The sequence below is a fragment of the Lampris incognitus genome, chromosome 3 (genome assembly GCF_029633865.1).
Source record: "Lampris incognitus isolate fLamInc1 chromosome 3, fLamInc1.hap2, whole genome shotgun sequence".
Taxonomy (NCBI): Eukaryota; Metazoa; Chordata; class Actinopteri; order Lampriformes; family Lampridae; genus Lampris; species Lampris incognitus.
The window spans coordinates 93,291,042-93,318,904 of NC_079213.1; the positions used below are offsets into that span (position 1 = coordinate 93,291,042).

At 45.1% G+C, this 27,863-nt stretch overlaps 1 protein-coding gene across 1 annotated transcript; it reads right to left on the minus strand.

Moving 5' to 3' along the window:
• Window positions 1–1,691: 1,691 nt before the first annotated feature.
• Window positions 1,692–27,519, minus strand: matk (megakaryocyte-associated tyrosine kinase). Its single transcript, XM_056276396.1, has 12 exons — window positions 27,277–27,519; window positions 26,940–27,053; window positions 21,200–21,315; window positions 18,660–18,879; window positions 15,618–15,711; window positions 12,194–12,259; window positions 11,797–11,896; window positions 11,458–11,542; window positions 10,976–11,049; window positions 10,483–10,678; window positions 9,862–9,948; window positions 1,692–3,972 (listed from the first exon to the last, which is right to left on the minus strand). The coding sequence occupies exons 1-12, from the start codon at window positions 27,283–27,285 to the stop codon at window positions 3,748–3,750; spliced, it is 1,386 nt and encodes a 461-aa protein (XP_056132371.1). The 5' UTR covers window positions 27,286–27,519; the 3' UTR covers window positions 1,692–3,747.
• Between the last annotated feature and the right edge of the window lie 344 nt (window positions 27,520–27,863).

Sequence of the window (27,863 nt, forward strand, 5' to 3'; positions counted from 1 at the left end):
TTGGCTAGTCCACGGGGGCATGCTGTGAGTAGTGATCATCTTAGTTATTAATTCTGGTGCAACAGTTTGCTTCCCTCCCCTGCAACTGACATTTGTTTCCAGTGATTTTGGGGTACCCAATGGGTATTTTTCTTGTAGTGGAGTTGCCAACACTGCTTTCACCAATCCTTTTTTTTGGGGGGAGGGCATTTTTTTCATCCCCAATTGTACTTGGCCAATTAACCCACTCTTCAAAGCTGTCCCAGTCGCTGCTTCACCCCTTCTGCTGATCCGGGGAGGGCTGCAGACTACCACATGCCTCCTCCGATACATGTGGAGTCGCCAGCCGCTTCTTTTCACCTGACTGTGAGGAGTTTCACCAGGGGGACGTAGCACGTAGGAGGATCACACTATTCCCCCCAGTTCCCCCTCCCTAGGCGCTAGTGCAGTCACCAGGACACATACCCACATCCAGCTTCCCACCTGCAGACACAGCCAATTGTGTCTGTAGGGCCCGACCAAGCCGGAGGTAACACGGGGATTCGAACCGGCGAGCCCCGTGTTGGTAGGCAACGGAATAGACCACTACGCTACCCGGGTGCCCCTGCTTTCACTAATCCTTATGAGCCTCATCTGTACAGAGCACATATAGAATAAGGTTAAGTGTCCACCAGAGGCCTCTTTAAAGAAAGCTCACGAGCACCAGAATAGACTGAAGAGGTCATTTAGATGAGTGATGACATGTTTCTGTCAATAAAAGTTGTGTCCAGATGAACTGATTCAACTTTCTTTGGTTTTCTTACCTGGATTATTGAGCATGCATCAAGACACTCACCTGCACTAGTGCTGGAGGTGAGCGCTTGTAATAATGTGTTAAAGGCAGGTGTTGAGTACCGAGAGGAGATGCCGCACAGATAGGTTTCATTACAACACAAATATTCCTCCTGGTTTCTCTTTACTCATGTGATGTTAATACTGAGGGAAGCCTCATATAGAACAGGGATTTCTGTCATCAGCACTTTTCATTGATTCATTTATAGTTTGTTCCAGTTCTTGTTCCTCTATTCTATTATTAGTCCAGGTTTTTCTACCCTAAAAAGTGTCTGGATATCAGAAACCGTAAGGCCTAGACACACCAAGCTTGGTCAATAGGTCCCAACGCCCCCTCTGCTCAGTCACAAAAAAACAAACAAACAAACAAAAACAAAACAGCCTTTGCAGCTGTACAGACTACATCTGTCACCAAATTACAATGCTGTGATTGCAACTATTCCCCAATCCTCTGTGAATAGTACACATGGCCAATGTAACTCTAGTTAATGCTCACAGTAATTTGCATATGAAACTGATCATTGGGTTCGGTCGTTATGCCACTGTATTGTTTATAAGAGTGGCGATAACCGCAGTCAGTTTAGACTGAAAAGGTCGCTTAGAGGAGCGATGAAACGTTTCTCTCAATAAACGTGTTCAGATGAACTGATTCCACTTTTTGTGACCTTTGCAGCTATATTTGTCTTGTTTTGTTTTGTTTCTCTTTTCCACTTTGACAAAGTATTTCTAGTTATTTGCTCTCTGGTCCCGCCCCTCCTTCATTCTGATTGGCTGATGGAACTTGGACGTGACAGTGATGAGCCATGCACTTCAGTAATCGTTTTGTTTCAACTGTGGAAAGACAAGAAGTCTGGTCCCTGCAGCACGACCTTCCCATAGTCAAGTCAATTTTATTTGTATAGCCCAATATCACAAATCACAATTTGCCTCAAGGGGCTTTACAGCAACACAACAGCCTGTCCTTAGACCCTCGCATTGGATAAGGAACAACTCCCTAAAAAGACCTTTAACAGGGAGAAAAAATAGGAAGAAACCTCAGGGAGAGCAATTAGATGCCTTTAAGTTGAGTGCTTCACATCCCGTACTGCATGGCAGGTCGGTTTCTGTCCCATAGAAAACGATACAAAAATACAGCGAGTGCTTTTTCACAGGCGAACACACAGTTTAAGTGGCCAAATCCTTGCTTGCTTGGGCTAAACAACAGTAGGGCTCCACTTATGACCTGGTGTACATGTTTTTATACCCTTCAATAGATTTCAGTTTTTTGTGTCCAGTTGAACTGAAAATTAATCATGTTTCTTAGTAACTTGCGTTAAGACGTGAATGGAGTCACATCAGTCGCATAACTTCCCATTTAAAAGTTATAGAATACATATTAAATATGTACAGCTGTACGGCGAAGAAAAGCAGCTTTAATGAGCAGAACACAGTGCTGCATATTTTCCATGAAACAGGGTTATTGCGCCGTTGAATATTATCTGTTGTAGGATTTCATCTACAGCTTTTCATTCCCCAAACCGAGAGGGCAGAAGGTACTCTGTACTTACAATGAGCCCCAGATCCCAGGGGCCCTTCAGAGACCACAAATCACTCATATAATCTCAGAGAGCTGGCGAAGAGGGCAGGGAAAATAGCTGTAAAAGTTCACAGAGATCAAATTATACTGAAATGAAAGAATTCAAAGTTGGCCCCACATCTTGTACATTGACCGGATGAGTTTGACTCTGTTCAACAGATAAAGGGGCAGGGTTACAGCATTTGGGCCTGGCAACCCTAAAATACCTTTGCTTTGAGGCCATATTGGGCCGCTGGTGTTCAATGAAATGAAATGTCCATCTGCACTGCTTTGCAATGTCTTAAAAAAAATTTTTTTTTAATATTGAAAATAAAAAACCACAGCACATTGGCAATAACATTCAAGATTTCACATATTACGTACAAAGTAAGTCCAAGACATATTGCCAGATAATTTATGCGGGGAAACAACCAGATTGGGGGATCCGAGATTATATCCAGGATATCTCTTTTACTCCATTATCCTCTTTCTTCATCATTTTCTCCAACAGTCTCTCTCTTTCTCTCTGAAATCCTTCCTTCATGTAAAATTAATTTTAAACGGCCCTGTTTGGGGTCAGAATCAAAACAGGATGTTTAATCCTGGTTGCACTCGCCAAAATGAACCAATATTAGAATAAATAACATTTTCCGCTAAAAATAATTTTGGAGATACAGCCTCATTGTATCTCAAGGGGAAAAAAGGCTAATACACCACTACATTTGTGCTATTCCCCAAGCTGATATTTCATAGCTAAGAGTACCTGTAAAGTGTTTTGGAGGGCATGAAAAAATGCAGAACAAGCATAGTGGATAGTTGAGGATTTATCAGTAGTGGTTGTACATTCATTTGCTTCGGCCGGATTTGCTGTAGAAGGGAATCTTTGAAATTAAAGTCTCCTTTGATTTTGATAGTCCATTGGTCACTGCTCCGTGACAGCCATGGCTCCAGGACAGGACAGTGAAATAAGCTGCTTCACACTACAGTGTACAGGATTTACTTTTCTTTAAAGCAAACTGTGGTCCGATTCATTCATTAAGGCTTACTTGACTCAGACCACTAATATTGAGATAAATCAATCAAATACGCCAACATATTTGATGGTCTTTGGCCAAGGGGAGGCAATTTATGGTCAGTATTTCTCCAAAGGTTTACCTTGACTCGTGAGCCTTCCCTCAACCTTCACCACTGACAACAAGCAACCAACATGGCCCATCCTACCTGATCCAGCGGTGTGGATGAATCCGAGGGAAATGTTAAAGCGTACTTCAATTCAGAGCCAAATTCACACCATGGTATCAGCCACATTCACAGCGGCAAAGAGGACTGGAAGGGGACATGGGCTCATTTGACCAGTCAAAACTCAACATCCAGGACCAACATCAGCTGGATCCAGATCTGAGCACATCCCTACACTTGAGGCCTGGATTCGGGCTGGTTTCCTCCAGCTGTCTTTCAAGCTTCTCCCTCAGCTTGTGAAAGGGGGGCCTTCTCCGCGGCTCCCTCTCCCAGCAGCTCCTCATCAGGGAGTAAACTTCAGGAGGACAGTCCTCGGGAGCCTCCATGCGATAGCCCTCCTCCACCTGCTGCTTAACCTCCTTCAGGGACTGGGAGGGGAAAAAAAGATATGAATGGAAATGGATAAAGGCAGGACACGGGGTAGATGTGGGATAAATCAGACATTAACAGAAAAACAGAGGTGGAGGCATGAATAGTAAGTGATGGAGGATTTGCCGAGAAACAGTGAATGATTTAAATGGCAACAAAAAAAAAAATTGGTTGACACCAAGTTTTTTCCCTTGTTGAGAATCCTGATCATATCTAACTCAATCTTAGATATGGGAAGTATGAGTGATTAATCTTAGATATGGGAAGTATGTCAAAAATTTGATTCACCGTGCACGTTCCACTAGATTAATCGACCAAAAGACAAAGTATTACTTAGCGGTAATGTTAATTGAGCAGGAAAATAAACTTGGCCTAAATAATTCAATCTGCATACATGTACATCTTAAGCAGGCTTGTCATTAGGAGGTAATTGTCTGCATTTAAAAGGACACTACCTAACATAATGAGTAACGTGACAACACCACACAAGCACTAAGTGTCCATTAATTGAGTAATGCATGATCCTATTGGCTTGTGCAGGTCCTCGGTCACCCGTCCGCCAAGAGGGAAGATACTGCAACAAACAGGGGTCAAGGCTTGCCAAAGAGACTTATGTGTGTCACAAGGAGCTCTGCTCTTAAGTAGCATAAACTCTTCCGTCTCCTGACCTACACAGTTATAGGCTCACCTATCCACACACAGTCATACATGTACAGACACACACACACACACACACACACACACAATGACGTATATCCTACTACAGAGTGCATAAAATAAAAGCCGCTTATCCGAAGTCAGGTTGCGGGATGCTGGAGCCTATCCCAGCAGTCATTAGGCAGCAAGCGGGGAGACACCCTGGACAGGCCACCAGTCCATCACAGGGCCCACACACACACACACACACACACACACACACACACACACACACACACACACACACACACACACACACACACACACACACACACACACACACACACCTAGGGAATTTAGTATGGTCGATTCACCTGACCTACATGTCTTTGGACTGTGGGAGGAAACCGGAGCACCCGGAGGAAACCCATGCAGACACAGGCAGAACATGCAAACTCCACACAGAGGATGACCTGGGATGACCCCCAAAGTTGGACTACCCTGGGGTTCGAACCCAGGACCTTCTTGCTGTGAGGCGACTGCCACTGTGCCGCCCCCTAACACCAACCATTACACATATTATCTAACATCTGACCATGCCAATCATCCAAAATCCCATCTCTCTAACTCATCATACAAATTCCCACATTCTTTGTCCTCGTCTAAGAACCACACATTTATTCAGCTGGCCACAAACCGCTATTGTTTTAACTTCAATGGCTCACATACCTGAACACAGTCACTTCCATGTCCCATGTGAAAATGGGTTTACCAAGTGGATTAGTCAAAACGAGACAATTTTTGCTCCTATCGTGTTATCGTATCAAAACGCTGCTCTACTTGTTACTCCTCAGAGTAATTATCATGGTAGACGGATCTATCTACGCTCCTGTCTGAGTCAAATCTCTGCCTTGATTGACGCACTACCTTGATCCTACTGACCCTGAGAGAGCACCGGTCTCCTTTCTTCCCCACACAAACCCAATAAGTCCATTAGGAGATAAGTGTCTAGTGATGAACCGTAGAGCTGACCTGGCACTATCCATTCACTCTCAGCTTGTGTGAGAGTGACATGACGCAGACACAAAGAGAATTATATAATGGGTTAATGACTCTTTCCTGTTTTTCTGGATGATGTCAGGAAGTTCAAACAGTCTATACCAGCATCATACAGTGAACAACTCTAATAATATCTTTTTTTTTTTGCATTCAGGTAAGTAGGAAAAGCAGCAGTGTTGACCTTGGGTATGTGCTTAACAGCGGGTTAATTCTACTACGTGAAGCCTCAGGAGGTGCCGTGTTAATGTGGAAACTATCAAAGCGTTTTGAACTTTGGCTGACTCCTCTGCCTCTCTAAGATGAAGAGTATTTGTGTGTGGCCAAGTTCATTTCAAGTTTCTTTTATTACCACACGGCTAGGCTGATGGAATTGATCTCAGTACAGACGGAATGGCTGTAACAATGAGAATGAATGGTAGAATGAGAATCATGTTTATTGGCCATGTAGATTTGCACAAACATGGAATTTGACTCCGGTTTCATGGCTCTCTCAGTGTCTTTAACAGATAATAATAACACTGCAACACAACAATCTTCAGATATATACACAAGTATTGACTTATACAGGCAAAATAAAAGGTGATAAAGTGCAATGGTGCAGAGAATATATCATAGATGCTGAAACAGATGTTAGCAGGTTACTTACTGAAGGTTACTTGCCTTAAGTAGATGGACATGACAGAGCGTACCAGTATATATACAATGTACAGTACAGTATATACAACATGGTTGGATTTATTGACAGTGTTCATTTGAATGACAGCCCGTGGAAAGAAACTTTTTATATCTGGTTGTTTGGAGTACAGTGCTCTGTAGTGCCTGCCAGAGGGGAGGAGTTGGAACAGGTTGTGACCAGGGTGTGATGGGTCTGCAGTGATGTTACCTCCCCATTTCCTGAGTCTGGAGGTGTATAAGTCCTGAATGGAGGGCAGGTTGGCACCAATGATTTTCTCTGCAGACCTAACTGTCCATTGTAGTCTGTCCCTGTCCTGTTTGGTGGCCGAACCAAATCAGACAGTGATGGATGTGCAGAGGACAGACTGGATTATTGCAGTGTAGAACTGAATCAGCAGTTCCTGAGGAAGATTGCATTTCTTGAGCCAGCAGAGAAAGTACATCCTCTGCTGGGCCTTTTTGATGATTGTGTCTATGTTGGATGCCCACCTTAGGTCCTCGGAGATCGTGGAACCCAGAAATCTGTAGGTTTTCACCGTGGTACCATGCTGTTGAGTATGGTGGTGGTGGGGGGGGCAGTCTTGGGGGACTCCTCCTCAAGTCCACAAGTCCAACAAGACACCACATACAACACCAGTGCAAAGATGAAGGACATAAGTGCAAAATGAAAAAACATACAGTACACAGATCCATATACTGTGCATACATTACACTTAGGCCAACTTTTGTGTATTTATCAACTGTAAAGCTTTGGGGAAGAAGCTCCAGTTAAGGCGTCCTATCCTGCCTCCTAGTGACCTGTACCTCCTGCCAGAGGGGAGACGCTGAAAAAGATGGAGAGCTGGTGGAGCGGGGTCATCCTTTATCTTGGTTGCTCATGAGATAGTGCATTGTGTGTATATGGAGGTCAGTGTGGGGAGTTTGCAGCCTATGATCTTTGATGCTCTGGTGACAATTCCGCCCATTTTCTTTATGGTGTGCTTAGATGTGTTTCCACACCAGACAGTAATTGAAAGTGACAGGATGCTCTGGATTATGGCTGTGTAACATCGGACCAGTAGACCTCGCCTGACTGTGTTTTTTGAGTTGCCTCAGGAAATAGCGTCTCTGTTGGGCTTTTTGAATTTGATGGTTGGTCCCATTTCAGGTTATTGCTGATGAGTGTGCCAAGGAACTTGAAGGAGTCGGTTATTGTAACTGGTTGGCTGTCGATGAGGATAGGTGCTTTTATTGATTGTTTTGTTGTGAAGTCGATGATCATTTCGTAGTCTTTTTTTCATTGAGGACCAGGTCATTCTCCCTGCACCAGCTGACTGACTTCTCTACCTCCATCCTGTAGGCGTCTTCGTTGTCTTTTGAGATCAATCCTACGATTGTGGTGTCATCCCCATATTTCAGAAACCTGATGGAGTTTGGAGTCAGGAGGTTAAGGCTGGACGGAGGATCGCAATGTGTGAACACATTCAGAAATTCTTCTCCATTTCGTTTCTTTTCAGCAGTTGTATTTTTTTTTGTGTGTTTTCCTGTCCTGCTTTTTTTTACAGATGTGACACATGCAACTCATAGACCCTGAAAGAAACCCCCTCCCTCCCTCACTCATTCACACACTCACGATTAGCTAGTCCTGCTCAAGGAGGTAGGGAGGGGGCAAAAAAATGTTTAGTTTTTTTTTATAGAAGGGCTCTTAAGTTGCAATGTGCTAAGTGAGGGACTTGGAAGTGAAGACAAAGAAATCATGTAAAAACACTGTTCAGCCCTCTTCAGATAGACCACAAGTTTTTTTTCTCCTTCTATACTTGCAATATATGTCCTTAAATACCCTTACAAGTCCCGGACCTATTAAACACAGAATAAGACCGTGTGTCCAACGGACACCTCTTTCAGGGGAACACACTTGGATAGCGCTGCATAGAAAACAGATGGCTAATGCGAAAGGCAGATGCTTGGTGGTTGTTACTACACAATGAGATACGTTTCACAGCAAAACATTCCTTCTGGATGTCCGATTGTGTAGCAGTCTATTCTGTTGCCTACCAATATGGGGATCGCTGGTTCAAATCTCCGTGTTACCTCCGGCTTGGTCAGACGTCCCTACAGACACAATTGGCCGTGTCTGCGGGTGGGAAGTCGGATGTGGGTATGTGTGCTGGTTGCTACACTAGCACCTCCTCTGGTCGGTCAGGGCGCCTGTTTGGGGGGGGGAGGGGACAGGGAACTGGGGGAATAGCATGATCCTCTCATGCGCTACATCCCCCTGGTGAAACTCCTCACTGTCAGGTGAAAAGAAGCGGCTGGCGACTGACTCCACATGTATCAGAGGAGACGTGTGGTAGTCTGTAGCCCTCCCTGGATTGGCCGAGGGGGTTGAGCAGCGACAGGGATGGCTCAGAGGAGTGGGGTAATTCGCCAGATACAATTGGGGAGAAGGGGGGGGGGCAAATCCCCCCCCCCCAAAAATTCCTTCTGCTTTCTCTTTATTCATATTGTGATTTCAAATAAACAGAGATTTTCCATTATCAAATCTATTTGTTGATTCGTTTTCATTTGTACGTTTTAATTTTGTCCTCTCTGCTTCGTCACTGTATATCTCACTGATGTTTCCTCTCTGGTCCCATGCCTTCGTCAACCTCATTGGTTGATGGAACTAGAAGTGACGTGATGATGACCTGTAAGCTCTGGCAAAAGCTGAAAATGTTTCTACTTTTGGAAAGGGATGAGAGCGCTCACAGCGCTAGGCTTTAAGGAGAGGTCAGGTTCCTGCATTGGGTTAAGAGCACGCAAAGTGCAACGTTTCTATATAATGATGAAGAAAATACAGTAAATGCTCCTTTAAAGGCGTTCAGTAAACCCACGGCCTAAGTCTACTGAGCGCAAATTCACCAAGCCCTTACTTGCTTGGACTCAATAGCGGTTGCCTAGGGCTTTGCATCTATGACACTGGGTGTCCCTTGTTCAACAGAAACACTTCTACTTTTCCTACGACTACTACTGCTTCAGTTGGTATGTTCTAGCAACACAACAATCACATATGGGGCGCCGGGAAGTGGAGCAGCCTAGTCCGTTGCCCACCAACACGGGGATCGCCTATTCGCATCCCCGTATTACCTCCAGCTTGGTCAGGCGTCCCTAGACACAATTGGCTGTGTCTGTGGGTGGGAAGCAGAATGAGGGTGTGTGTCCTGGTTGCTGTGCTAGCGCCTTCTCTGGTCGGTCGGGGCGCCTGCTTGGGGGGGGGGACTGGGGGGAATAGTGAGATCCTCCCCCGTGCTACGTCCCCCCTGGTGAAGCTCCTCACTGTCAGGTGAAAAGAAGCAGTTGGTGACTCCACATGTATCAGAGGAGGCATGTGGTAGTCTGCAGCCCTCCCCAGATCAGCAGAGGGGGTGGAGCAGTGACCAGGATGGCTCGGAGAGCAGGGTGATTGGCCAGGTACAATTGGGGGAGAAAAAAAGGGGGGGGGATTACACACACACACACACACACACACTAAGCTAAGCTAAGCTACTGGTCTTACTCACCATCTTGGGGTAGGGCTGTCGACCATAGGAGAAGATCTCCCACAGCAAAACACCATAGCTCCAAACATCAGACCTTGTGGAGAACTTCTGTGTGATGACCACAAACACAAAACAAAACAGCAGTAATACTTAGCCATCAAATTGCTGTTGGTTATGTACATTTTGTGGTGTTTTTGGTTAAAAAGCTGTGTATCAGTTCTCTGTGAATTCAGCAGTGTGTTGCTTGTTCTGTTTTTTTGACTTTGTTTGCTCCAAAAAGACTATTCTACTTCCATTTACCAACGTACAACCATGTATTATGTAAAACAAAAAGTTCAAGACGTCAGCAGACTCAGCCTCTGATTAAACTATCTGTTAAATCTGCAGAAACATTCTGAGAAAGGATGTGGTAGCACAACAGAGCTATAGCTGTACTATGGAGACAGAACTACAGAGAGACAGAGAGAGAGAGAGACAGAGAGAGAGAGAGAGAGAGAGAGAGAGAGAGAGAGAGAGAGAGAGAGAGAGAGAGAGAGAGAGAGAGAGAGAGAGAGAGAGAGAGAACAGAGAGAGAGAGAGAGAGAAACAGAGAGAGACGATGACAGGAAGTCTATGGTAGTAAAGCAGTATATTCTAACTGACCTCTTTCTGGAGTGCTTCAGGGGCAGTCCATTTGACTGGTAGTTTGGCATTGTCTGAGGCCTTGGAGTCTACCTTGGTCAGGCCAAAGTCACTGACCTTGGCCACGCCCTCATCAGAGACCAGGATGTTACGAGCGGCCAGGTCTCTATGGACCAGTCTCTTAGAGTCCAGATACTCCATCCCTTCACACACATCTCTGCCCACACACACACGTCAATTAGAAGACATGCAGACAGGAGTGTGCACATGTAGTTTGAATGATAGTGAGTGCGCACACGCAGTTGAACGCACACATTCAAATTGAAAAATAGACACACACGTGCGCACACATACAATTCTTGGAGACATTCGCACTTGTTGCTTGGTGATCCTGCATTTGTCTCTTGTTAACTGTCTGCAATCTTGCTGTATAGTTTTGCACACCCTTATTCTGGTTATATAGATACAGAACAGTCTGAAATGTTTTGAGGTTGTTATTGTCATTTGAACTTACAGTGCAAAGCGTAACAGCTGGGCAGTGTTGATAACTGAACGGCCTCTTGTCCTGAGAAAATTAACCAAGTTGCCCTGCACAACAGTCAAACACACACACACACATGACAAAAATTAAGTCATTGAAGATGACTTATCAGTTTCATGTGAAGAGACATAATACGGTTATTGGGGTACAGTGCAACACAGTGTAACTCAAAGGGAAACCAACACCACTGAAAATGTTACAGAAACCCATATCATCTCACTTCCTCACACAAAGCCAATGCGCCTGGTCCTTTCACACATTTTATTAACTTGAAGGAGTAAATTTGATCATCAGCTCATTAAAATACATACATATTCCTTCTGCATTACATTTCACAATTTGCAACTGATTGAGTTCCTTAGATTAGAGTGAAATCTCAAGGTAAACCTGAACTCATGCAACAGAATGGCAACACCTACTGGAAACCAGCATTACAGGATGCACATCTATAGTACCTTAATCATTAACTCTGTGACGATGTGAAGACCGTTGTGAAGGATGACCCCCAATAACCGAACCAGATTCTTATGCTGGAGCTCCCTGGGGAAAAGAACGTCCCGTTAAAACACAACATGGCTGTGAGGACTGAAAGGTGTGATAAACAGATACAGTATTTCTGACAAATGATATAGTGAGAACTCTGACAACTAAAATGATCATCACATATCTTGTAATGAGTTGAAATGTACATTCATATGAAGGAAATGATAAGATTGGGATCATATTTGTTATAACTGGACAAAAATATGAAGAAAAAAAAAAGCTTGACCATAGTGAACATCCTTCAGACTCACGTCATGACTGTGGTCTCCTGCAGGAAGGCTTGTGTTGTTACATCACATTTGATGTTTTTTACTGCCACCCTCTGGCCCATATACTCTCCCTCATATACCGCTGGGGGGAGAGAAAAAAAAAAGCAGGGTGTATAAAAATGGCATAATTTATTCTAAAGGCAACAATATCACAAAGACTACAAAGGAATCGGGGTCTTAGTAAGTACTTTTTGATTTTTACAGTGTGTACCGTGAGTTTACAAAAAAATATTTCCATTTTATTGTGTCAAATGGTAATGTGAAATCAATATTAGATCCTGGTACCCTGCAGGAGAGCAGGAAGTGCATCCAGATGTTGCCTGGTTGAATTACAGGATAGTGATAATGAGAAGAAAGGATGACCTTTTTAAAGACTCACCACCAAACTCCCCTTCTCCAATACTTTCCCCCAGGGTGAGCCTCTGGATGTCCAGCAGCCAGCCCGCTGCAACAGAAAAATCAACTATCAAATAATGATGATGTGGTACACTTGTGCACAACCGTGTGTGTTTTTTCTAATGACCCCCCCCCCTTTTATTGTTGGGCTCTTTTTTTGCCCCCCCCCTTCTCCCTAATTGTACTTGGCTAATTACCCTATTTTCCAAGCCATCCCGATCGCTGCTATACCCCCTCTGCCGACCCTGGAAGGGCTGCAGACTACCACATGCCTTCTCTGATACATGTGACGTCACCAGCTGCTTCTTTTCACCTGACAGTGAAGAGTTTCACCAGGGGGACGTAGCACATGGGAGGATCACACTATTCTCCCAGTCCCCCCCCACCCCCCCGAACAGGCACCCCGACCAACCAGAGGAGGCACTAGTGCAGCGACTAGGACACACACCCACATCCGGCTCCCCACCTGCAGACACAGCCAATTGTGTTACCTCCGATCAAGCTGGAGGTACCACGGGGATTCAAACTGGCGATCCCTGTGTTGATATTCAACAGAATAGATCGCTACGCTACCCGGATGCCCTATTGTGGGGCTCATTTGATTGAGCAGTCAAAACATGAGCCACCCAATAATATTTGATCTATTTAAGTAATATGTTCCTGAGCAATTTTTACAGCTAAGAGAAGTCAACATAAAGAAGTGATTCCAAAGAACATCATCTAACTCTTCCGTGGCGAACCCATCTCGACTAATAACCCAGGGTCATCCCGACATTGTGAGCGATGCTTTTTGTTTTTTAGTCTGTATGAAAAGAGATGCCTGGTCCATCTACTATTCACACCTCATACACTCTGGCTCCACCAACCCCAAGGCTCTCCTTTCCACAATAAACAAACTTCTCAAACCCAGTGGCAATACCTTCAATTCCTTCACAGTTAACACGTGCAACTCTTTCCTTTCATTTTTCCAAACTAAAATTGACACCATCTACAGCAACCTGACCACTTCCCCCACCTTCTCCACCTCCCCACTCGCCCCCCCCCTTTACCACTCAGCCCCTGTCAAGGTTCTCCCCCGTGTCCCCAATGGAACTGTCCAACCTTATGGTAGGTATGAGAAGTTCCTCTTTTCTCCTGGATCCACCCAATCTTGTCTTCCAGCTATCTCCTCAACCATCACAGAAATCATGAACTCCTCCTTCAGCTCTGGTTCAATCCCCCATACACTTAAACTGGCTTCTGTCACCCCCATCCTCAAAAAACCTGGACTCATCCTGATATCATGAGCAATTTCCAGCCCATCTCCAGTCTCCCCTGTCAAAAATACTAGAAAATGCTGTTGCCTCTAAATTCGAAGCTCATCTGTCTCACTGAAATCAAATCATGGATGCAAGCCAACTTCCTCAAACTACTACTACTACTTTCAGCTGCTCCCATTAGGGGTCGCCACAGCGGATCATCCGTTTCCATTTCTTCCTGTCCTTTGCATTTTCCTCTGTCACACCAGCCACCTGTATGTCCTCTCTCATCACATCCATAAACCTCCTCTTTGGTCTTCCTCTTTTCCTCTTCCCTGGCAGCTCCATATTCAGCATCCTTCTCACAATATACCCAGCATCTCTCCTCCGCACATGTTCAAGCCATCCCAATCTTGCCTCTCTTGCTTTTTCTCCAAACAGTCCAACTTGAGCGGCCCCTCTAATATAATCGTTCCTAATCCTGTCCTTCTTTGTCACTCCCAATGAAAATCTTAGCATCTTCAACTCTGCCACCTCCAGCTCCGCCTCCTGTCTTTTCATCAGTGCCACTGTCTCCAAACCATATAACATAGCTGGTCTCACAACCGTCTTGTAAACCTTCCCTTTAACTCTTGCTGATACCCTTCAGTCGCAAATCACTGCTGACACTCTTCTCCACCCACTCCACCCTGCCTGCACTCTCTTCTTCACCTTTCTTCTGCACTCCCCATTACTTTGGACAGCTGACCCCAAGTATTTAAACTGAAATGATCATCATCGGTCCCAAATCCCTTACCAAAACCACTGACAACTTTTGCTTCACCATTGATAACTCCACTCTGTCTCCCTCCCCACACATCCGCAACCTCGGAATAACTTTTTCTTTTATCTATTAACGTGAACACCACATCAATCAAATCATCAGAACCAGCTTTTTTTCCGGCCTATAAAAAACATAGCTCGTCTCCACCCATCACTCTCCTTCTCTGCTGCTGAAACTTTTATCCATGCCTTCATCACATCCAGAATTGACTACCGCAACAGTATTCTCTACGGCTCATCATCCAAAGTCCTAAACAAACTCCAGCACATCCAGAACTCTGCTGCCCGCCTGCTCACCCACTCCCACTCCCATGATCACATCACCCCTGTCCTACAACAGATCCAATTCAAAGTCCTTCTCCTCACTCACAAAGCCCTCCAAAACCAAGCCCCCTCCTACCTCACTGACCTGCTCCACTAACATACTCCTTCCCACAGCCTTCGCCCCTCCGATGCCAACCTCCTGTCTCCATCACACAGGACCAAGCACCGGACCTGGGGCAACAGCCTTCTCCATAGCTTCCCCCTTCCTCTGGAATTACCTCCCAAAACACATCAGAAACTGCACTGAACTGTCCAGATTAAATCATTAATCAAAACTCACCTTTTTAGAATAGTCTTAATGTGTGATTAATGTTGTGTGATATATGTTTTAGGTGTGTTGCTTTTATGTTTATTTAACTCATGTAAAGCATCTTTGAGTACCTTGAAATGTACTCAATAAATAAAATGTGTTGCTGTTATTATTATTGTTATTATCATTTTCATTCATTATCCAAACTGCTTATCCTGCTCTCAGGGTTGCAGGGCTGCTGGAGCCTATCCCAGCGGTCATTGGGCAGCAGGCAGGGAGACACCCTGGACAAGCCGCCAAACCATCACAGGGCTGACACATACACACACACACACACACACACACACACACACACACACACACACACACACACACACACACACACACACACACACACACACACACACACACACACACACATATACACACACACACACACACATACACACACACACCTAGGGACAATTTAGTATGGCCGATTCACCTGACCTACATGTCTTTGGACTGTGGGAGGAAACCAGAGCACCTGGAGGAAACCCACACAGACACGGGGGGAACATGCAAACTCCACACAGAGGACGACCCGGGACGACCCCCAAGTTTGGACAACCCCGGGGCTCAAACCCAGGACCTTCTTGCTGTGAGGCAACCACGCTAACCACTGCGCCACCATGTCACCTGTTGTTATTATCATTATAATTAATAATTAATCATTATTATTTTGCCGTTTTACAGACACAGTGCATGGTCTCATATCTTAAGATCAAACTTACTTTTAGACAACGCCAACTTGGCTGACTTGGTTCCCTCTTTCTCCTTGGGCTTCACGAGGGTAGTGGCGATAGAACCTTTATTCTTTGAGTAGAACTGAAAAATAGCAACAAGACAGTGTAGACTGAAGGGACGAGGCAACTATTTTACTCAAAGCAGAGTCATTTCTATCACTGTAGCTGTGAAGCCAGAAACACACAGTCCTCACCCACCGTAACCAAAGGTCACAAAGTACGTAACACTGTGGTTTTGTCAAAGACGACAAACCAGTGAGGTGAAAGTCGATCTGGTGTTTCTCTTTAAAAGTGAAGTCAGTTGTAACTCAAGCCACCATATTAAGAAGGGATGAATCTAGAAACTGTCATCCACGCTTTCATTACATCCCGTTTAGACTACTTTAACTCACTGTATTCCTGTCTCACGCAATATAAAATCTCCAAACTTCAACTAGTTCAAAATGCTGCAGCAAGATTTCTTACAAAATCCAATAGAAGTGTCCACATAACACCTATTTTAGCATCTCTACATCCTGTGCATTTTAGATTGACTTTAAAATTTAAACGATTACTTTTAAAGTACATTTGGGGTTGGCCCCAAATTATATCACCGACTTACTAACCCCTTACGAGCCTGAATGTAGCAGGAGATTCTGCGGCAGAGGTCTGTTAGCAATTCCCAGGTCAAGGCTGAAAACCAGAGAGAGGGTCTTTGGAGTCAGGTCCCCATGACTGTGAAACGACCTGCCGGAGGAGAGCAGGCATGCTACCTCTGTTTTTTCTTTTAAATCTCTCTCGCTCTTTTTTTTTGCTCCCCAATTGCACCCGGCCAATTAGCCCACTCTTCCGAGCCGTCCCAGTCGCTGCTCCACCTCCTCTGCTGATCCGGGGAGGGCTGCAGACTACCACACACCTCCTCCGATACATGTTGAGTTGCCAGCTGCTTCTTTTCACCTGACAGTGAGGAGTTTTGCCAGGGGGACATAGCGTGTGGGAGGATCACACATCCCCCACAGTTCCCCCTCCCCCCCAAACAGGAGCCCTGACCGACCACAGGAGGCGTTAGTGCAGCAACCAGGACACATACCCACATCCGGCTTCCCACCAGCAGACACGGCCAACTGTATCTGTAGAGATACCCGACCAAGCCGGAGGTAACAAGGGGATTCGAACCAGCAAGCCCCGTGTTGGTAGGCAATGGAATAAACCACCACACCACCTGGACGCCCCCTTTTAAATCGCTTTCAAAAACACACTTTTTCAGAATTGCTTTCACTTGACTCTGCTGTTCTTCCGTTTTTACTTTACTTGTTTTTACTGTGTATTAGCAACTCACACCTTGTCATTTGTCACTATTACAGTTTCAATTCTACTTCTATTTCTTATCTGGTAATAAGTTCTCTTGTTTTTATGTCATTGTAAATCACTTTGTAACTTGTTTTTGAAAAGTGCTATATAAATAAAGTTATAATTAGTATTATTTCACAAAATGCATGCAACTATTCTCTGCGTTTGTAATCAGATGTTTAACCCTTTGACTGAATCCTGATGCACCGCAAAAAAAGGAAGTGAATTTGTGACGTCAAAGGGTGGATGCTCAGCCACAGCGAAACGTCAACGCTTGACATCAGTCTGCCAGCAAAACAGCCAGGCTGCCTTAAATAAATATGCTATGGGAACACTCATCTTCTGTTTCCTCTCACACAAGTGCTACTGAGGATGAGTCAGTGAGGGACCAACGCCATCTGTGGTTTGCTGATAAGGACTTAACTGACCATCTCTATGGAGCTATCCCTGAACTCAAAGGACCAAATGTTTTTCCAACACCCAGAGCCTATATGAAGATAAACTATAAAAAAAGACGTATGTTCACAAGTTCACCCTTCTCTTATTCATCCAGGCACACACGCTACATATAAACGTAACACAAAAAGTAAGGAAATTTGTGTTTGGTAGATTATTTCTTTGTTGTAACAATGCTTGTTGGCAATAAATCTTATATCAGGCACCTGATAGTCAGCATCTGGGGTACCAGAAGCTCAAAACAAGAGTCAACAGCAACAGCAAAATAAGCTGTTTGGTATTGGCAGAGAAGATTTGGCAAATTTTTCATGGGTGCAACCCACATACTCAGCTCTGCTGCTCATCCCACAAATGCATGTTCCTTACAAATGTGGCCCCATTTAAAAGAGAAATAAACAGGCTTTCCAACGGTATAAGATTTATTGCCACGAAGCATTGTTATAACAAAGAAATAATCTACCAAACACAAATTTCCTTACTTTTTGTGCTAAGTATAGTTTAACATGGGTAGGCAATTTAGAAAGTGGGTTTATATCTAAAACTAAGGGGGCCATTTTCAGGGTAATCCCTACCAAGACTTGTGTGAGGTCTGAGAATAAATAGCATGGTTGAAGTGAAAATGTGGAAATTTAGAGAAAAACTGAAATGGGTATTTAGAGAACATTTTTCTTCTGCACGCTGACAAACAATCAGACAAGACAAAAAAACAAAAAACAAAACAAAACTGGGCTCTGCCTTAGATGATCAGAGTGCAGGTCAGTCTATCAAATAAATCTAAAATGTATATGTAAGTACAGTTATTTGCTGCAGTATTAACTGGACCATGTAAAGCACGGTGGCCCAGGGGTTGGCACTGTTGCCTCACATCAAGAAGGTCCTGGGTTCGAACCCTAGGCCATCCCAGGTCCTTTCTGTGTGGAGTTTGCATGTTCTCCCCATGTCTGCATGGGTTTCCTCCCACCATCAAAGACATGTATGTTAGGGTTAATACTCCTGTCTGTGCCCCTGACCAAGGCAATGGGAAAGAGGAACTGGAGTTGGCCCCCGGGCGCTGCACTCCAGCTGCGCACTGTTCCTAGCTACACAGCTAGCATGGCAGAAGATGAATTTCCCCACAGGCATTAATGAGGTATACCTAGAATAATATAAAAGTATGTGTGTGATCAACATAGTTTGTGTCATATTTCCCTTCTTACAGTGTGTCATCATTTGTATGTGAAACTCAACTTAACTCCGGCCTCTCACCTCTATCATGTCAATAAGGTTGTAGAAGAACTGTATGTTGTCAATGGTCAGCTTGTTGTTTCGATACATCACCCGGTAGTGGATGACCTCTCCGGAGAAGCTGACACACAAGACATAGTCACCAGGGTGGCGAATTGACTCCCGAACAAGGAACAGGCCATTCTCCACCGGCCGTAACTTATACACTGCCTCTGGGCCCGAGATCTTCCCATGGAACCAGCTGGCGATCATAAAAAAAGATTTATGTGTACATTTTAATATGTGTGTGTATGTGTGTGTGTGTGTGTGTGTAAGGTACATCTATCATTTTGGCATGTTATTAACTAATTCTGTTTAAATACTATATACTTGGGATTTCCACATTGATCATTAGCCTAACTACACTACATGTAAGAGAGGAAATCTATCATTTTAGAAAAAAGTAACAACTGAAATTGTCCCCATATTTGTTGATTAACACTGTTCATGACAGAAAGCAAAAAGGTATACACGCCTTCACCCAAAATGAGTAAAACACAAGTTAATACAAAGATAGTATAATGATTCACTATCTCCATATTCAAATTTGAGGCTGCACCCTAGATGACGACACTATTTGGTGCTCTGTAGTGTCCCTTGGCAAGATTTTCTGTTGTTCGGTGGCACAGTGTAGCTGAGACGGCCACAGAAGAAGCCTGTTGCTTGTTGCCAGAACTGCTGCCGAGTTGACTGAGCGGAGCCGCCATGGTTTACCCTTTCCGGGTACTGACAGCTGGGTAGACTGTGCCCGGGGATTTGAATTCAGAGTTACCGTCTCCTAGCTTTTGCCTAAAGAGGCATCGACCTAAAAGGCAGCAGGTGGATTTGAAATCAGAGTTCCCTTCTCCCATCTCAAAGTGTTGGCTGGACTGGGCACCATGGGAAGTACCATACAGGCATGCAGGAGGACCAGATCTATCACTAGGGACGTCGTCCTTAGCCAAAGGGCCCTTGCTGAGGTAAGGTGCTACCCCTCTACAGCCTGTGGTTGCAGTTTAGTGTCTTACCCATGCTGTCATTTTCTTCATCTTGTTCACATAGTTGAAAAAGATGAAGAAAATGACAGCATGTTCATAGGCAAGTAGAGGTAGAAATGACTGAAAAACTGAAACAGATTAAGGCTGTAGTCAAAAAAGAGATGGATAGTGACAAAGAAAAATGGATTGAGTAGCTGAAGATAAACAACAAAGATGTGACATTCAAACTAGACACTGGTGTCAGAAGAAACTTGGAATGGCAGTTACAGCCACCGTCGAGTCTTAGTCTAGAGGGGAATCTGGCTGCGAATTGGAAAGGTTGGATCCAGAAATTCGACTTGTTCTTGGTCGCGAGTGGTATCGCAGAAAAAGATGAAAAGGTACAGCAACGTTCTGCAACGTTCCTGCATGTCGTGGAAGAGGAGGCTATCAAGGTCTACTATACTTTTACTTTTAGGCAAGCTGAAAGAGGAAAAACAGCTGCACTAAGGACAAAGTTTCAACAGTATTGTGAGCCAAGAAAAAACCTACCTTACATTCGCCACGTACTATTTTTCACAAGGGCACAGGGTCAAACAGAAAGCACTGACGCCTACGTCACTGATCTCAAGAACAAGGCCAAAGACCGCGAATTCGGTGAGTTGCATGATTCCTTAGTGAGGGACAGAATAGTGCGCGGCATAAGAGACGATCAGCTGAGAGCTAGGTTGTTGAGCAGAGCCGTAGAAGTCAGTCGCACCAGTGAAATCTCCTTTAACCAGCTGAAAGTGCTCAATGAAGAAGCTGAAGTGCACAAAAGAAATGCAGGGAAAGATAAGAGAAGATATGACCAGAGTAAAGCAAAAACTCAAGATGAACGAAAAAATGGATGTAGACTGCAACAGATGTGGTTACAAACACAAACAAAGAAAATGCCCACCTTATGGTCAAACATGCAAAGCTGATCAAAAAAAGAACCACTTTGCAAAAATGTGCAAAAGTACTCAAAGCCACCCAAAAAAAGTACACTGTTGTGCATTCAGTAAACGGACACATGGTGAACTGCAAGCTAGCTGTATGTCTTGTCATTACAAAACTATATTAAATGATATAAAGGATCAATGTGGAAATCCCAAATATATAGTATTTAAATAGGATTAGTTAATAACATGCCAAAATGATAGATGCACCTTACACACACACACACACACACACATAATTTGTAATTGAGTTATTCATACAGAAGACTGTTCAACACATGTTCAGTTTGGGCACAAGACTGGTTTTAAAAGTCATCTATCACCAAATCAACTGAGATGTTGTACTATCATCTAACTATAGTAAAAAATAAAAATAAAAAAAAGACAAATTACCATCACCGTATACACCTGTACATGCAAATGAGTGACTGATACGTAGGAGTGACACAAAAATGAAGGCTAAGGGCAGATATGTTTACAAGGGTACATATATACTGCGTTACTGGTACAAGGCAGACAGTCTCTTCTAGCTTTACTGCCAGCTAGCAGAGGATTGGTATGAAAAATCCAACCTGAGGATACATACGGCATGAGGCTGAGATTGGGGTCAATGCGGATGGCCTCTCTCTCTCGTACATTGCAGGAGGTTATTAGTCCTTCTTCTTCAGTGGTGTTGTGTCTTGCCTTGTAATGACCCTTACCCTAAAACGTGGAGGCCAAAGCGTGGTTATACATTATACAGTGGTGGCAAAGCTTATTCAGCAGGCTACGTAAGTATCTGATAAAATGGATATCTTTTAAATTAGCTGGAATTTTTTTAGCCATTGAATGTCTTGCCATCTACATTCAAGTTTAACGGCTAATTACTTATCTCCACAAGACAAATGATTCAAAATATTTGCGCTTGGTGCAAATATGATTTCTTAATTTGTTCCATGCATTTGAATATACTGTAAATTATATTTAATACTACATTATAATAACAAAGTAAACTAGAGCTGAGGCTCTACATTACTCGCTAACAATCACTCATCGTCACAACTTCATCTATTTTACCCGTATCACTCGATTACGCCTATTTCTACATCATCTACTACTACTACTACTACTTTCGGCTGCTCCCGTTAGGGGTCGCCACAGCGGATCATCCGTTTCCATTTCTTCCTGTCTTCTGCGTCTTCCTCTGTCACACCAGCCACCTGCATGTCTTCCCTCACCACATCCATAAACCTCCTCTTTGGCCTTCCTCTTCTCCTCTTCCCTGGCAGCTCCATATTCAGCATCCTTCTCCCAATATACTCGGCATCTCTCCTCCACACATGTCCAAGCCATCTCAATCTTGCCTCTCTTGCTTTGTCCCCAAACCGTCCAACCTGAGCGGTCCCTCTAATATAATCATTCCTAATCCTGTCCTTCTTCGTTACTCCCAGTGAAAATCTTAGCATCTTCAACTCTGCCACCTCCAGCTCCGCCTCCTGTCTTTTCATCAGTGCCACTGTCTCCAAACCATATAACATAGCTGGTCTCACAACCATCTTGTAAACTTTCCCTTTAACTCTTGCTGATACCCTTCTGTCGCAAATCACTCCTGACACACTTCTCCACCCACTCCAACCTGCCTGCACTCTCTTTTTCACCTCTCTACTGCACTCCCCGTTACTTTGGACAGTTGACCCCAAGTATTTGAACTCAAATGCCTTTGTCACCTCCACTCCTTGCATCCTGACCATTCCACTGTCCTCTCTCATTCACGCATAGGTATTCCGTCTTGCTCCTACTGACTTTCATTCCTCTTCTCTCCAGCGCATACCTCCACCTCTCCAGGCTCTCCTCAACCAGCACCCTACTCTCGCTACAGATCACAATGTCATCCGCGAACATCATCGTCCATGGAGACTCCTGCCTGATCTTGTCCGTCAACCTGTCCATCACCATTGCAAACAAGAAAGGGCTAAGAGCCGATCCTTGATGTAATCCCACCTCCACCTTGAACCCATCTGTCATTCCAACCGCACACCTCACCATTGTCACACTTCCCTCATACGTAGCCTGCACCACTCCTACATACTTCTCTGCAACTCCTGACTTCCTCATACAATACCACACCTCCTCTCTCGGCACTCTGTCATAAGCTTTCTCTAAATCTACAAAGACACAATGCAACTCTTTCTGGCCTTCTCTATACTTCTCAATCAACATTCTCAAAGCAAACATCGCATCTGTGGTGCTCTTTCGTGGCATGAAACCATACTGCTGCTCGCTGATCGTCACCTCTCCTCTTAACCTAGCTTCTATTACTCTTTCCCAAATCTTCATGCTGTGGCTGATCAACTTTATACCTCTGTAGTTGTTACAGTTCTGCACATCGCCCTTGTTCTTGAAAATCGGTACCAGTATGCTTCTTCTCCACTCCTCAGGCATCCTCTCACTTTCCAGGATTGTGTTAAACAATCTAGTTAAAAACTCCACTGCCATCTCTCCTAAACATCTCCATGCCTCCACAGGTATGTCATCAGGACCAACTGCCTTTCCATTCTTCATCCTCTTCATAGCTGCCCTCACTTCCTCCTTGCTAATCCGCTGAACTTCCGGATTCACTATCCCTACATCATCCAACCTTCTCTCGCTCTCATTTTCTTCATTCATCAGCCCCTCAAAGTATTCCTTCCACCTTCTTAGCACACTCTCCTCACTTGTCAGCACATTTCCATCTCTATCCTTGATCGCCCTAACTTGCTGCACATCCTTTGCAGCTTGGTCCCTCTGTCTAGCCAATCGGTACAAGTCCTTTTCTCCTTCCTTAGTGTCTAATCTGTCATACAACTCACCATACGCCTTTTCCTTTGCCTTTGCCACCTCTCTCTTTGCTTTACGCTGCATCTCCTTGTACTCCTGTCTACTTTCTTCATCTCTCTGACTATCCCACTTCTTCTTTGCCAACCTTTTCCTCTGTATAATTTGCTGTACTTCCTCATTCCACCACCAAGTCTCCTTGTCTTCCTTCCTCTGTCCTGATGACACACCAAGTACCTTCCTAGCTGTCTCCCTAACTATTTCTGCAGTGGTTTTCCAGCCATCTGGCAACTCTTCACTACCACCCAGTGCCTGTCTTAACTCCTGCCTGAACTCCACACAACAGTCTTTCTTCTTCAACTTCCACCATTTGATCTTCGGCTGTGTCTTCACTCGCTTCCTCTTCTTGGTCTCCAAAGTCATCCTACAGACCACCATCCGATGCTGCCTAGCTACGCTCTCCCCTGTCACCACCTTGCAGTCTCCAATCCCTTTTAGATGGCGCCTTCTACATAAGATATAGTCCACCTGTGTGCACTTTCCTCCACTCTTGTACGTCACCCTGTGTTCCTCCCTCTTCTTGAAATATGTATTCACCACAGCCATTTCCATCCTTTTCGCAAAATCGACCACCATCTGTCCTTCCACATTTCTCTTCTTGACTCCATACCTTCCCATCACCTCCTCATCACCTCTGTTCCCTTCACCAACATGTCCATTGAAGTCCGCTCCAATCACCACTCTCTCCTCCTTGGGTACCCTCTCCACCATGTCGTCCAACTCATTCCAGAATTCTTCTTTTTCATCCATCTCACACCCAACTTGCGGGGCATATGCGCTGATAACATTCAGCAATAAACCTTCAATTTCCAGCTTCATACTCATCACTCTGTCTGACACTCTCTTCACCTCCAGCACGCTCTTGACATACTCTTCCTTCAGAATTACCCCTACCCCATTTCTCCTCCCATTCACACCATGGTAGAAGAGTTTGAACCCACCTCCGATACTCCTGGCCTTACTCCCCTTCCACCTGGTCTCTTGCACACACAGTATGCCTACCTTTCTTCTTTCCATCATGTCAGCCAGCTCTCTCCCTTTACCAGTCATAGTGCCAACATTCAAAGTTCCAACTCTCAACTCCACATGCCTACCCTTCCTCCTCTCTAGCTGCCTCTGGACATGCTTTCCCCCTCTCCTTCTCCTTCGCCCAACAGTAGCCTAGTTTCCACCGACACCCTGCTGGTTAACAGTACCGGTGGCGGTCGTTGGTAACCCGGGCCTCGACCGATCCGGTATGTAAGTCTTATTTATGATCCGCATATTTGATTTGGCAAAGATTTTACGCCGGATGCCCTTCCTGACGCAACCCTCCCCATTTGTCCGGGCTTGGGACCGGCACTAAGGATGCACTGGCTTGTGCATCCTCAGTGGCTGGGTTCTATTTCTACATCATCAACGGCCTATAATTCAAAGTGTTGCCAATGAAGCCAATCATTCAGAACCCAGACGATTTTTTCTTGTCTGTGCGTACACACACACACACACACACACACACACACACACACACACACATACACACACTTGATTGCTTGCTGATTGTCCATCGTGCCCGATGATGACCATCTTCTTCTATTTGTGGGTCCTTTGGTGGCTGAATAGTCCGATCCTGGATGCACAGTTGCGGTTGCAGACCGGGCATGTAAAAGTGGTGCTGGAGGGGGTAGGGGTAGCTTTGCGAGCATGCCTCTTCGCACGCTTTGCTAAACGGTGTTGTGTGCGCTGGTTTTCCATGTACTTTACTCCCTCTGAGATGTGAGAGCGCCAGGTTGTGCGGCAGAAAGCAAGTTCCTCCAAAGAAGAGGGGTTGATCTGACATCTTTTTAGTGTGGTCTTCATTTGGTCTTTGAACCGCTTCTTCTGCCCACCAGCAGTGCGTTGGCCAAGGCGTAGTTGGCTGTAGAGGACTTTTCGTGGGAGTCGTTCACTGGGCATGCGGATAACATGCCCAAGCCACCTGAGTTGATGGTGTTTTAGGGTAGACTCCACGCTGCAGCTGCCTGCCCGCTCCAACACCTCTGTGTGTGGCACTCTGTCCTCCCAAGTAATGCCGAGGATCCTCTGGAGACATTTTACATGGAAGGCCTCCAGGCTTCTGAGATGGTGGCTGTAGATGGTCCATGCCTCACATCCATAGAGTAGTGTGGAGATGCACACTGCTCTGTAAACAAGCACTTTAGTGTGGAGATTGAGGTTGCTGTTTTGGAAAACCCTTCTCCTTAGACGGCCAAAAGATGTTGAGGCTTGTTTGAGGCGGTGCTGAATCTCGTCGTCTATTTTGCAGGTGTCGGATAGCATACTTCCCAGATATTTGAAGGCAGGAACAGTAGCCAGTTGTTGCCCTTCTGCTGTGAAGGTTGTTGGGTGGTTTGGGAGGCCGGCAGTCAACTGACAGATTACCTCTGTCTTTTGGGTGTTAATAATCAGTCCCATTCTCCTGTATGCAGTTACAACTGCCGACAGAGTGTTTTGTAGAGCTTCTGGTGTGTGAGCTACCAGGGCACAATCGTCGGCATACTGTAGCTCAATAATGGTCTCAGAGGTCAACTTGGTGGTTGCCTGAAACCTCCTGATGTTGAATAGGTTTCCATCGAGCCTGAAGTCAATGGTCACTCCAGCCTGCTTCTCCAGCCTCTTTCGTAACAGTGTTGTAACAGAGACTAAGAAGCTATTGAACAGGACTAGGGCTAGCACACAGCCTTGTCTGACTCCAGTCTGCACACCAAAGGGCTCAGAACTGCGGTTCCCCACTACCACTCGGGCCATCATTCCTGAGTGAAACTGTCCAAGAATGGTAAGAAACTTGGGTGGACATCCAAATTTCTTCAGGACTTGCCACAGCAGGGCCCGGTTAACTGTATCAAATGCCTTTGAGAGGTCTATGAATGCTATGTATAGATCCTTGTGCTGTTCTCTACATTTCTCCTGGAGCTGGCGTGTCACAAAGATCATGTCAACGGTCCCTCTATCCTTTCGGAAGCCGCATTGTGACTCTGGTATGACCTGTTCGGCTACTGCGAGTGTTAGTCTGCGGAGCATGATCTTGGCTAGAACCTTTCCTGCAATGGCCAGCAGTGAAATACCCCTACTGTTGGAGCAGATGGATTTGTCTCCTTTGTTTTTATAAATGGCCACAATGTTGGCATCTTTCCACTGTTGGGGGACACACTCGCGACTCCACACCTCAAGGATATAGAGATACAGTGTCCTCGTACAGAGGTAGCCTCCTTCCTTGAGGATTTCAGCTGGAATATTATCAGGTCCAGGGGTTTTGTTGTTTTTCAGGGTCTTGACTGCATGTAGGATTTCTTTAAAAGATGGTGGGAGGTCTAGGTCTTGCAAGGTAGGCACACACGCACACACACACACACACACACACACACACACACACACACACACACACACACACACACACACACAACTACATAGCTTCTTCTTCTTCTTCTTGAAATCGTTATTGTGAGTGACAGTACCGTGCCTGTTTCCAGAATGGTGAGGATGTCTCCTTTTCGGTAGGCCAGCTCACCAGACTTGGGCTTCCTGTGGTCCCCCCTTGCTACACACTGAGTACCAGCAGGCCAGCTCTTCTACAGCAGGAAGAGGACTCATAATCATTAGGGCCATTTTCAAGTGAAGAATGACACCAATTTGAAATTAGTATCTCAGACATTTAACACAAGAGTTTCTCATCGAGGGGGGAAATAAATCATCCATGCCAATAAATAAATAAACAAACAAGCAAATAAATAATATGGTTTGGATAATGGATGGATGGATGATAAGAAAGTTGTTGATTGGTGGCTCTCTTACCATTGCCATCTTCAGCGGGCTTGGCCGGTAGGGATGCTGGCAAGCTCAAGTCGACGCCTACGAGAGGAACACACGTTTCTGTCCGGGTGACCTTCTTGGTAGTGTACCGTCAGTACAACGCAGCTCGCAGTCAGTGAGACGACGGGCTACCGAGGATGGTGAACGCAGAACGGTGGACGCAATGCTTCTCCCCACAGTCCCAGTCTCAATATGTCTGTCTCTCTCCCCACAGCCCCAGTCACTCATGCATCTCTGTGTCCATTACCTGAGGCTCAAGTGGCCGGCCGCTTAATGACGGTGTACAGCCACATCGTTGCAGATGCAGGTTAGTTGCCCCCCCCCTTTTTTTCTTTGTTTTGCCCACCGCGAATTTCCGGTAAAACTGTAACCGTTAATATGCAACAGCCGTTTCTTCGTTCCGCGGCTTACAGCGGTGTTAAGTCGCTGTCCACCCGCCCCGGATGCAGCAGCAGAATCCCCTGTGACGTTTTGTGTTTGTTATGAACAAAAAGGGAACTATGACCAACAAATATTTCCTCTTGCGGGTGTTGTTCACAGCTATTTGTCATCGTTTAAGGATGAACTAT

Excerpts from the sequence above, each read along its gene's own strand:
- matk (XM_056276396.1), bottom strand. Across the intron at positions 15,712-18,659 it reads ACCTTATTGACATGATAGAG|TTCTACTCAAAGAATAAAGG; the intron begins GTGAGAGGCCGG and ends GCTATTTTTCAG. Across the intron at positions 10,679-10,975 it reads CAGCTGTTACGCTTTGCACT|AGATGTGTGTGAAGGGATGG; the intron begins GTAAGTTCAAAT and ends GTGTGTGGGCAG.